Source organism: Heteronotia binoei, chromosome 12 (assembly GCF_032191835.1).
Source record: "Heteronotia binoei isolate CCM8104 ecotype False Entrance Well chromosome 12, APGP_CSIRO_Hbin_v1, whole genome shotgun sequence".
NCBI classification, from domain to species: domain Eukaryota; kingdom Metazoa; phylum Chordata; class Lepidosauria; order Squamata; family Gekkonidae; genus Heteronotia; species Heteronotia binoei.
In genome coordinates this window covers 43,884,898-43,897,645 of record NC_083234.1, presented here as the reverse complement: position 1 = coordinate 43,897,645, position 12,748 = coordinate 43,884,898, and the positions used below count along the sequence as shown (strand labels likewise).

General features: G+C 44.2%; 1 protein-coding gene across 1 annotated transcript in view; it reads right to left on the bottom strand.

Moving 5' to 3' along the window:
- LOC132580500 (indoleamine 2,3-dioxygenase 2-like) overlaps positions 1-12,094 on the bottom strand; it is a 29,735-nt gene extending 17,641 nt beyond the window's left edge. The window contains exons 1-5 of the mRNA XM_060251341.1: positions 11,851-12,094; positions 7,127-7,222; positions 2,545-2,664; positions 1,657-1,775; positions 186-200 (exon numbers count right to left, since the gene is read on the bottom strand). Coding sequence (XP_060107324.1) covers positions 186-200; positions 1,657-1,775; positions 2,545-2,664; positions 7,127-7,222; positions 11,851-11,952 — 452 coding nt within the window. The 5' untranslated portion in view covers positions 11,953-12,094. The remainder of the gene's footprint in view (positions 1-185; positions 201-1,656; positions 1,776-2,544; positions 2,665-7,126; positions 7,223-11,850) is intronic.
- Positions 12,095-12,748: the final 654 nt, after the last annotated feature.

Sequence of the window (12,748 nt, the reverse complement as noted above, 5' to 3'; positions counted from 1 at the left end):
AGAGTTAGTTACTAGGTCCCCCCGACCACTCTAGAGGGATGTTCTGATAAAAGCCAACAATAAAGTCTCACCCTGAACTGTCATCTCTCAGACAGCAGAGACTTAACTTCAAGATGCCTGAGCTGTGACCTCAAATATCAAACAGACTCTGAAGCACAAAAACAAATGCTATGTCAAATACTTACTCAATTTGCAAGGGCCTTTGAGAGATTGGATGGGTATCAGCAGCAAGCATACAAAGAAAGGAAACAGAAAGATTAAGTCAGTGGAGGAACAAAGTCCAGACCAAATGCTAGCACTGTGCTTTTCTGAAAACTGAAAATCTCCCCAAACGCCCTTCTTTGCTGCATTCATTATGCAAGGCACCCAGAGTGCCCTCTGTCCCTTCTTTCTGGTCTGTGAGATCTTTCTGGGCTGTGACTTCAACTCTCTTGAATGGCCTTCCCCAAGAGGTCAGGGGGACACCTAGATTGGCTTCTTTCCAAAGACTGTGCAAGGCTGCCCTTTTTGAGAATAGGTAATTGTGTGCTCTAGGTAGTTTTATTTGGTTATTAGTGCTGGTTTCTGTAAACTGCCATTCACAATGGGAAAGATGGGGTAAAGGTATTTTAATAAAGATGTCCAGGTTAACTGGGGATGCTGGGGACTGAACTAGAGACCTTCTATATGAAAAGGACATGTGATTTAACATTAGATTATGCCTCCTCATCATCTTTTTGAAGGTCATAACTAAACTATATGCCTAAAATGGTTGTTTATAATTTCCTCAACCCAGGGAGCCCTAATCCTGTGAGGAACATCAATATTACAAAGAGTGTATTGATTTTATTCTAGTTAACCAGTCATGAGTTTCTTCTTCCCTAAGAATACTGGGAATTGTAATTTCGTGAGTTATGCTCAGATTCTCTGTTAAACATTATTAATCCTTCTGTAAAGTTTGCTAGGAGAGAAGAAATGACTGCTGGTTTAAATAGAACAAAGTTTGAGTCCAGTGGCACCTTTAAGACCAATAAAGTTTAATTCTGGGTATAAGCTTTCCTGTGCATGTGCACTGTTCCACATTCAGATATCTGAAGAAGTGTGCATGCACAGGATAGCTTACACCCAGAATTAAACTTTATTGGTCTTAAAGGTACCACTGGATTCAAACTGGTTTAAATGTAAGATTTGGTTCTCAAGTGGTAGTTTGAACATGATTTTATAATTATTATTTGCTGTTTTGTTTTTAATCATTTTATTTTAATGTTGTTTTTCAAGAGGGTATGCCATTTAGGAACTTGGAGAGCAGCCTACAAATATCTACATAAACCAACAAAAAAAAACCAGTTAGCCAGAGGTCTCTGGTTTGATACAGTTTTGGGAATGTGACACAGCACATTAGGAAGGGCCTGTTTCACTTACAGAGAGCCCTATAACAGCTGAAATTGGATTCTTGCAAACCTGTCCACAGCCCAAGTCAATTTAAAATGTGCATTCTTTTGTGCGACCAACATCACTGCCATGACTCTGTATGACAAACAATTAAAAGTACTCTCAATTCAAAGAGCCAAGCCGTCCTGAACAGAGAAACCTGATTTAGACAGGCTAAGATTCTAGGCTCCTGTTTTGATCTGGTTTCCGTCCACCAGTCCCAAAGACCTTTCTTCTTACATTTACCCATATGGATTCTTTTTCTTCCAGTTTACTAAAACAAAATCTGTATGAACCAGGATCGGAGGTAGCCCTAGAGCCTGTGAAATCTTTCCAAAGGGAATGGCGAGGTTTCTCGGCAGGACCTGCAAGACACAAGACATGTTCAAGTTTCCCTACAATTTTCAGACATAGACTTTGGGCTGAATAAATTGTAATGGATGGTGGGATGAAGTCACTACCTCTCAAGACTTTAGCAGAGTGCTTGCAGAAACAGTTTGTGTAACTGTTACGAGTTGCCAGCTGGGAGCTGGAGAGCTCCAAGAAATTCCACTGATTTCCAGATAACAGACATCAATCCCCCTGGAGAAAATGGCTGCTTCGGAGGGTAGACTCTATGGCATCATATCCCTGCTGAGGTCCCTCCCCTCCCCAAACCCCAGATTCCACCCCCACATCTCCAGGAATTTCCCACCCTGGAACTGGTAGGCCTAATAATAGTAAGTGATTTTGATGCCATACTTCCCCATCATTATTGTCAATTTGAACTCAACCAGCCTCCAAGGAGCTTACTGTGGTGATTGTGGTTCTTCCCAAACATGTTAATATCCTCCCAGGTAGGCCAGTCTGGGAGAGAGTGACTTACTCAAGCGACAGGAGGCGTTTGAATCCAGACCTCTCCAGGCTCACTACTACACCACACTGGGTTTCTATATTACAGTGGGTCCTTAGGTGCAACACTCAGGTGATGTACACTAGGGCTCCATCCCAATAGAAATTAATGTTCCTTCATTCCTAAAAATACATCTGTTTGTTGCTCAGGCAGACAAGGACCGCACTCCACTGACAACTAGGCTGTTGAGATACATACAAAATTATCTTTATGATACAAAGAATAGGTCTTGTGGGCTTTACCTTGGCAGTCCCTTTTTCACCTTCCTGCCAGACGTAACCCATTGTGATAAAGCTGAGGATCAAATGAGCCAAATACAGTTCTCGGTGGCCTTGAAGGTGCTGGGTGCTTAGCAGAGGCATCTGTTTGAAAAGCAAGATGTTAAATAGAAATGATGTGCAGCAAAACCATTTATTTCAAGCATGCCAGAGTCTGCTAGTTCCTAGATTCTTATGGACCGGTTCTCATGCACATGTTTATCACATGATCTCCACAGCATCAAGTGATATGTGGGCAAATGAATTATTTTCAGGTCACAGACCATAGAGAGAACTTCTTAACTCCTCATGAGCAATGTTCAAGTGGGCTAAGTTCACACATTCACCTGCTGAATAGAGTTGGCACACTGGTCCATGACTGGTCCATTACTGTCGATTGACCATATGATTTAACTTGGGGGAGCAACAGGGTGGCAAAGACCATCACCAAAGACCATTGGGGAGAAGAAGAAGAAGAAGAAGAAGAAGAAGAAGAAGAAGAAGAAGAAGAAGAAGAAGAAGAAGAAGAAGAAGAAGAAGAAGAAGAAGAAGAAGAAGAAGAAGAAGAAGAAGAAGAAGAAGAAGAAGAAGAAGAAGAAGAAGAAGAAGAAGAAGAAGAAGAAGAAGAATTGCAGATTTATACCCCACCCTTCTCCTTGAATCAGAGACTCAGAGCAGCTTACAATCTCCTATGTCTTCTCCCCCCACAACAGACACCCTGTGAGATGGATGGGGCTGAGAAAGAAGTTGCTCTTTCAAGGACAGCTCCTGTGATAGCTATGGCTAACCCAAGGCCATTCCAGCAGGTGCAAGTGGAGGAGTGGGGAATCAAACCCAGTTCTCCCAGATAAGAGTCCACTCACTTAACCACTACACCAAACTGGCTCTCCAGTTTGGATTTTTGTTATATACACTGAATATATATGTCATGAATTGGAGAAAATGGCAATCTGTATGTATAGGTATCATTTGTTTGTCTATGTATTATCCCATAGCCACAGAAACGAGGCCAGGCGTCTTTCCTGTTTGGGAGTAGGCCTAACTTTCCATTCTAGCTCTCTCTTCCCGTCCAAGACCAAGTGGCAGGGAAGGCCAGCGTCTGCTGCAGGGGATGACCACTTGAAGCACCCTTTCTGCACATTGGAGGATTTGGCCTGCACTGCCTCATTCAGGCAGAGACAGCCAGAGGACTGTCCCCTCCCCTGCCAGGAACAGCAAAGCCTGCTGCCTGCTGCTGAGATGAGACTAGAAGTGAGCAATTATGACTCATACCATATGCATAATATGCTGCGACTAGAAGCTGAGAGAACAAAAAAGATAGTGGGATTTATTGGGAGGTGAACAGCCCACTACCTTACACTGCTCCTTGGTCAAGTATTTCTCTGTAATACACGAGTGAACCAGCCCTCAAAATCTGTTGTATTGGGGGACCACTATCTGGTTTCCTTATTCTTGTAAACCACTCCAGGATTTTAAAAAAAGAAAATCGTTGGCTCTTTAGTGCAGGTGAACTTCCCATTGCACTGTGTTAGACAGTAATAAACAGAAAAGGAAGGGGGTGCCATTTGTGTTTTCTGCCTCAATATCTCTAGCTGGCCTTTCATGGTTTGTTTATTGGATTTGCAACTGTATTTGGAGTATTTGCAGCATGGACTCTCTGGGCTAACTGGAAATGCACTTTGCAAACAGAGGGTCTAAGTCGTTTAAGAACCACTGTGTGAGGTGGCCCAGTGAGAGGAATGGTGGAGTTACAGACCTCCAGTTCTTTGTCTCCACTGGGAACACATCAGTCTTCCCTGGGAGTCACATACAAGTATGGAACCTCAAATGAAGGCCCTGCCAATTACAGCCTTCCAATGGTTTCCATATACACTTTTCTGCACAAATCAGGTTACCAGAAGTGGCTTGCGTGAGTGCCTTGGCCTTGTAAAATCATGGCCAAGGAACAGAGCTTCTTGTGTGCTGGCTAGTCCCTGGCTATGGAAATTATTGTGCAGGCAAGCTTATCAGTACACATCCCTTCTTGTTAAGCAGCAGGGCTGGAGTCAGGAGTCAGCATCACTGGGCAGTTCGTGGGGATCCAGGATTCCAAGGAAGCCCATCAGTGACCTGTGATCACCCCTGAGGAGAACAGACACCTGCCCTATCTCTCTGGGTGGTGTCTGAAGTGGTTCCCTCTCGTGTTTTGTATTTCCTCTTCTTTGGAGCCTTTCTCTTACAGTGTACATGCTGTACTCCTATCTATGGTGGTAGAATTTGGCTTCCTCTGGCACAGTAAATCAAACCAGCATTAGCTGCTTGGGGCCATTTGACACCTGAGCTACAGCATCTATTTACAGATGCTGTAAACAGCAGCATCTGTATTTACAGCAGCTATTTAGTTATTTACTGTGGCTATTTATTGAATTGATTTATTTAAAGGATTTCTGTCCTGCTTTATTTCCTCATATTCAAGGCAGCTAGCTAGAATCTTCCACCTTCACCTCAAACTCTCCCTCGGGGCCCTTACAGAGGTGGCAGCAGGTTCTCCCTGAACCATGGATAGCTGTCGCTGTCCTGAAAGAGATGAACATGCAAGCTGGCATTCAGATGTGGCTAGGTGTTATGTATCAGACTTTATGCACGGTGAGAAACTTTCACAGGCAACTGGGCAACTGCAGGAACGTTTGCGACGCAATATTTCTGTCTGAGATCTGGACTCTTTTAAAGCAACCAATGAGCGGTCCGGGCATGAAACGTGACTGCCGTGATTTGGTATGAGAAGTTGGGGGGTGGTCCTTTTTGCATGCATATAGGCAGGGGTTCAGCCCCGCCATGTTGTCTTATTATGTAGTTACCAATAAAGTCAGTTCTGTGTGAATTCCGAATGAATCGAACCCAGTATTCAACACTAGGCATGTGAATGACAGTGTAGCAGCAATGATGCCTCGCCACTCCACACTCATCTCCCTAAGGTCAGCAGCTGCTAATCCAACCCTTGCCACTGCCCAGGAGAAGAAAATTTGGCAGGCAAGGAGACAAACAACACAGTGACTCCTAACAGAAGCAATTGCTACTTGCCCACCTGCTCCCTCTATTATAGGGAACGGAGGCGAAGGCATGTGGCAGCCCCTCAAATGTGCAGCCATTCCTTCCAAGGTGTTTTCATTCCAATAAACGTTTTTAAAAAACCCTGGCTGGTATGATTCTGGGCTTGCTGTTGTGCCTGACAGAGTTTGGAAATGGCTCTGTCATGGATCAAGCTCTTTCAGGCAGCAAATTCAAAGGGACATGAAGGGCAGCAGAGCTGGAAACAAAGCAAGGAGCAAGGAGAGCAGCCCCAGCACACACGAGGCAATGGGAGGTCACCTGCATGGATTTCAGCAGTGCTCTTCTTGCACAACTCCTATTTATGTCAGTTGGACTTGCAGGGAGAAGCTCTTCCTGGTGGAGGGGGTCTTGTATTAATTAGCAGTAGAAAGCAATTTGGAATCACAGTCTGAGGCACTAAAACATCTCAGTTTGACTTTTGTTGGATTTTAACCATCTGTGGAGAACTGGGTTCTGAGTCGAGACCCCATCAGGAGGAAACACTAAGCTATTATTTTGACATACCAACAGATAGAAGTAGCTGTGCATTCATCAGTAAATTAATGTGCTGATCACAGGGAGTTAGCTAGGTAATTTGATAACCGTTCTTGGCGCAGTAGTTCTAAATAGCTGTATATGAAGACATGAGGCCAGACTCAGTGTTACCGCATGACAGGGTATTGGGAGGATTGACTTCTGAGGCACTAGTGACCTCTAGAGGAAATTTCTCAGCATTGCAAAGCGATGAAAGGAATTCAATTGACCCCTAAAGTTCTGATCCTTAAGTTAATGTATGATCACACATCATGAAAACCCTGCATAAAAAGAATCTTGATGCAATCACGTTATCATTGCCTTTTCCAGTGTTTGGTCAATACAGATGTGCATGCCAGTGACAAATGAGAAACAACTGCAGATGAAGTGCGGGAACTGAAAACTGCAGTAACCTGTATATGAACTTAAGAACATAAGAGAAGCCATGTTGGATCAGGCCAATGGCCCATCCAGTCCAACACTGTCACACAGTGGCCAAAAAAACCAGGTGACTTCAGGAGATCCATTAGTGGGTCCAGGACACTAGAAGCCCTCCCACTGTTGCCCATCCCAAGCACTAAGAATACAGAGCATCACTGCCCAAAACAGAGAGCTCCAAGAATATGTTGTGGCTAATAGCCACTGATGGACCTCTGCTCCATATGTTTATCCAATCCAATGAAGCTGGCTATGCTTGTAACCACCATCACCTCTTGTGGCAGTGATTTTGTTCTTATGTTCTTATAATTCAGTTACAGAATTTATCTTAGAAATTAACCTCATGAAACAGGAATCGACAAGAGGTGGAACACTGGCAGAGAGAAACTCCAAAATAATATATTCTCAGTCTTAATCTCATCTCATGGCTGAGGGACTCACTCCAAGCTCCATTTTTCTTATTACATCCATCGTCGCCCTAAAATCCTTAAAGCTCCTTAAATTTATACATAATAAAACCCAGTACCTTTTCTACATATGAACGAAGCTGATGATTCTCAATCAGATGAGGAAGGTTGTGGGCGATCGCCATCCAAGGGCTATAGAAAGGAGGGAGTTCTTTCTATAAAACAGATGAGAAAGAAGGCCCCATGGCCAAATATGGACCAGGATTTAGGACAAAAGGCTTAAAAGAGAGCTTTACAATCTATTCACTACCACTCCCCCAAGCCCGTGCTTGCTGCAATATTTTGGGGGATTTAGGATGGCACCTTCAATGGGCCTCTTCCAATATGCAAGTGGGACCAGTAGGCAAACTAGGTGATTGCCTAGGGTGCCAGGCTTCTGGGGGTGACAAACTCATGTCCAGCCCTGAGTGGGGCATGGAAACTATGAATTCTCATGTGCTGCCTCTGACCATCTATGACAGGGGGTCAAACATATGACCCACAGGCCAGAACTGGCCCATCCAGGGCTCTTATCCAGTCCCACAAGCAACTGATCCATTACCTTTATTGCCAGATGATAGAGGCTGTGCATTATGTCCCTGTATAGTGTCCCAGTGCTAATACATAATGAGTGGTGTAAGTGGGAGGGTGGGCATCAGGGAGATACTTTAAGGAAATACTGTAAGAAGGTTAATATTTTAAGCATGCTTGTATTTTGAGTAAAAAATTATATGGCTAATTGGGTTTGCTTGTGTCCTTTATAAAGTTTGTATTTTCAGTACCTGGTATTACATTTTATGGCATGTGAGGCCCAGCCTGACAAAGTAACATTTATGTCAGATCTGGCCCTCGTAACAAATGAGTTTGACACCTCTGATCAGTGCCAGATTAAACCCTGTGGAAACCCCTAGACAGGGGGGCGGGTTGCAAATTATCTCAGTGTTGGAGCACCTGCCCCATCACCCACGGCCCCTGCTGCAACCTACAAGCACCTTCTCAAAAGCCCCTTTGACAAAGCTGCAGGGAGAAGCAGAGAGAGGCAAACTTGGCAACAACAGCAGCAGCAGCTGCACAAGGCAAGCTGGACAAAGAGTGGTTCAGTTGCTGGCTGTCTGTGCAGGCTCCGAGAGCTGCAAACAGGAGGGAAAGCTAGCCCAGGGCCGCAAAAGGTGTGGGGGCCCATAGGCCAGTGTCTAATTGGCCTAATTGTTAATCTGGCCCTGCCTCTGATCTATGAAATGGGGGTGCTGCTAAGATGATAGTGTGCCATTTGCTTATATTGGGTCCTCAGATTAACATTCATGCTTTCTGACAAGCAGCTTTCACTGTTTTCCAGGAGACTTTCTCTCAAGGAGGTATGTACAGGATTGCAGCCTAAACCAGTCACTTTGATGAAGAGGCAGAGATGGACCACTGCCATGAGGGACAGAGATGGCAGCTAACAAAAAAGACCAAGTGACCAACTTGATGACCACATGGCCAACCTTAAATGGAACATAGATGCAATCATATCCCGATCTACATTATGGGGTTGCCAGCTTCCAAGTAGCACCTGAATCTCCCCTTATTATTTATTTATTTTATTACTTTAAATTTATATGCTGCCCACATGTGGACTCTGGGTGGCTCACAGTCAAAATGCAACAATAACAATACCTGCTAATTATAAAATCAAAACACATATCAGCAATTTATAATTTAAACTTTAAAATGGTGCTATAAAATTTCCTACATAGGCGGTCCAGCTTTATTTTAGTTCTTAATTCTCTGTAATTGGTCTATTAGGTGTCTTATAGATGGATGGTAATATTCAGCGGCATAACAGTGGCAGCTCCTCCTGCATTAGTTACTGTAGACCTGCCGAAAAAGGTCAGTTTTATTGATCTCCAGATGACCAAGATCAGTTCACCTGGAGAAAATGGCTGCTTTGGAGGGTGGGGTGTAATGGCACCTTGCTGAGGTCCCTTCCAAACCCCAGAATCTCCAAGAATTTCCCATCCCAGAGCTGGCAAACCTATGTGAAGCAACCATCTAGGTGAGGGGGACAAATTTTAAGTACCTCAAGGGAGGCAAAATCCATGACAAATGTGACCCACTGGGGCACCATCTATTGGGAAGGGTTCTTTTTCTTCAGCTCTTGTTCAGTTCAGTGGAGCCTATGCAGGAAAACTTCCCAATACATAGGGTTCCAGGTTTCACAAATAGTAAATGAGAGAATGTATTTTTACCTCAATTTTCAAGATATGTTGAGCTCAGCTGGTCCAGGAAAGAACTGCTTTTGTTTAATTTTACTGTTTTTTCCTTAAAAGGCCTGACAGACGCATAGTGATAGTCTCTAGAACCCCATGGTTTCTGAGCTGTCTGAAGGTTTAATGAAGTTTGATCCGTTGAGACTTTTTGAGATGAAAAGTGTAAGGAAATCTGCCAATTTTATTATCTACTGACAACCAACATGAACCAAATTGCCAGTTCTCTAACTTCTGTGTCTGCAGCTATCCCAAAAACTGAGAGGAAGATTTAGAAAAGGGTTTAGCTAAAACCAGAGATTCCCCTCCCTTCCTTTCTCTCTTTCTCTTTCTGTGATTTTTTTTAAATGTTTCCTGGTGTTGCATAACATCTTATCTTTCCTCTTTGTCCACTCAGATTTTAAGAGGCATTATCTTGTCCATTGAAGAAAAGCTCTTATCACTGTCACAGTCTGCTGATACACTAAACTGAAATGGACTTTGTTTCCAGGGAAGGTTAATTCTCTTTTTTTTTTTTTTTTAAGAAAAAAAAGAAAATCGAACTATTTTATCCTAGTATCCTGGATGGAAAAGTTCTCTACATTGCAATAAAAAGGGAGGAAACCTTCATGCCTTAGGAAATCCCACCCACCTTGAAATTATTACTTTCCTATTAATTTAATCTGCAGAGCAGATCTATGGGGGTACAGATTTGAACAGGGTTGCTGGGACTCAATTTGAAACAGGGTTCAGCCCAAAATATGTTTTAAAAAAAAACAGCTTGGCACTGGAACATACAAAGTAATTACGATGGTACTCAATCATACAGTGTTTTCCTGAAGTTCTCAAAGTGCTTTAGAAAGTCCTGCTTAATAAGAACAACAGCTCTCTAAAGTGGGCTAGTATGATGATTCCCATATTACACAAGATGCTGGGAGGCTGCACCTGGACTAAGGCCAGCTAGGCAGCAGAGATGTGAATCAGATACTTGCTGCCCTCTGGCCCTCTACTCTCTCTGCTAGCTCATTTCTGCAGTCAAGAGCATACATCATGTATAATCCTCTTGCCTCTCAGGAACTACAGCAATCCAGAGTGCAGTGCCAAAGCGACAGTGAGGAGAGAGGACAGCACAATTGAATAGCATTTCAACCCTTCAAATCTCACTTCTTGTGTATAATCAAACAAAGTTCTTGATATTGTTTAAAAAACACTCAGGTGCCCACCCAGGTAAAGATCGTGCACACATAAAGGCAGATAGGATTCATTCGGTTTCCCCACCAGACAGCTGATTAATCAGCAGAATTAATGACATTTTAAACCCACCTTGCTTCCATTAGGTGGGAAACAAAAACTGCTAATACAGAATTCTCAGGACAATACCTATCCAGGCACTGAACAGATCCACCCCTGCTCATGAGCTGTGCAACTATACACTGGAAGTGAGAGTGTTGTGGGCATTTAAGCCTGGCACCATATGCTCTGCTGGCTCCAACATGATACCAAAGATGTTTCACAAGCAAGATTAGGGGTTCTGTTTTAGGAGTTGTGCAATCATGGACTGGAATTAAAACAATATTTCTAGCCTCTTTCTGGCTAGGAGCTTGAAAGTGAACCTCCAAGGTGGAGGTTCTTGCTGAAGCAAAGAATCCAGAGGAATTCAAAGGCAGCCAAAAGATGTAAGAGGAACCCAATGAGGCCAATGGCCCAAAGTATTTGGTTTCCAACACTGAATATTCACAAACTTCTAGCAGGGTTTTCTCCAAGGGAAGTGATCTCTGTAGTCTGGAGATGAGCTAAATTCCAGGAGATCCCCAGATGCCCCACGGAGGCTGGCAGGGGTCATTTTGTAGAGCTCATCCAGGGATTGTTATGCAGCTGCACCTACTATTCAATGGGCAAGGTGGGAAGGAGGAGGTGGAACTCTCAGGAGCTGGAAGCCTCCAGTGCGGTTTTATCCACTGATCAGCTGATCGGCAGGGGGTGCCTTTAGATAGCCCGAGAGTGCGGCACTTGACCACCTATTTCAGGGCATTGAATAGGCCTGGTGGGGAAGGGTGGGAGGAGGAGGCTGGGGAGCAGGCAAACTAGGCATTTGCCTAAGGGGGAGGGGGAAGGCCAAATGTGGTGCCCCCACCCTGCCAGTGCCCTAGGCAACTGCCTAGTTTGCCTAGTGGGCGAGCCAGCCCTGCTCACATCCCTATGTAAAAAACCATAGCCAGTCTCTACACATCTGATGTTAGGGGACATACTGCTTCTCTGAAAGTTTGAAATCTGGTGCTTCTTTTTCAATATTTAACTCATTCAGGATGTCAAAATGCCTAAGGGTGGTTTGTTTGTTCCGGCTAACTTCTTAAAAGCCTCCTTCCCTGCTGAATCTCTTCAGCATTCAGCCAAAGAAACAAACTCCAATCCAGCCAACTTCACAAACCCAACAAATCTCTAAATACGATTAGACATTAGCAATTGACTTGGTAAAAGACATGCAAATCCCCCCTTCTTGGAAGGCTTTGATCCTCCTCCCTCCCCACCTCCCCTGCCCCCTTCTGCCCCCAGGCAGCATGTACAGTCTGCCTTCCTACCAGTGGATTTGGAAGAAGAAAGCCATAATCTTCAGAAATATGAAATCTTCTCAAACTGAAAGGCAGTGTCTCATTTGCATGCTCATTATTCATTTCCATCATTATCTGAATGCAGCTGGAGTTGGGAGATCGCTCTGGAAACGCAGGGCTTAGTCCATCAGGGGAAGTTCGGACTTTTGCTGTGGGTGCTGGTCTGTCATTTGTAGGGATCGGCTGCAAATTACAGCTGGTATGTGCTGATCATGCAGTGTGCTCGCTTCGAGATTCAGGGTACTGAGGAAACCTTTGGCCTGGGTGTAGCATCCCTGCTGACCAATGACCAGTAGAGCTGAGCAAACATTAGTGAAGATTGCTGATAAGACCCTAAATAGATCAAGCCAGTGAGGGGCCTGGCCACCACAGATTTAAAAACAGCTGGCAGGGCCTAACTGGACTTCAAGGGATATGCAAATATTGGACTTTTCTAGGGTTCCCAAGTATAACTCAAGAAATATCTGGGGACTTTGGGGGTGGAGCCAGGAGCAAGGTTGTGACAAGCACAATTGAACTCTGAAGGGAGTTCTAGCCATCGCTTTTAAAGGAACCATGCTCCTTTTAAATGCCTTCCCTCCATTTGGAATCATGAAGGATAGGGGCGCCTTATTTTGGGGCTCATAGAATTGGACCCCCTGGTCCAATCTTTTTGAAACTTGGCAGGGAGGTTGAGAAAAGGCACCAGATGCTATGCTAAAAATTTGGTGCCTCTACCTCAAAACGCAGCCCCCCCCCCCGAACCCCCAATATGCATGGATCAATTTATTATACTCTATGGGAATCGGTCTCCAAATGGAATAATGGAGTGCCCAGCAGACATTTCCCCCCACACACTTTCTGATGACCTTGAAATGGGGGGAGGGCA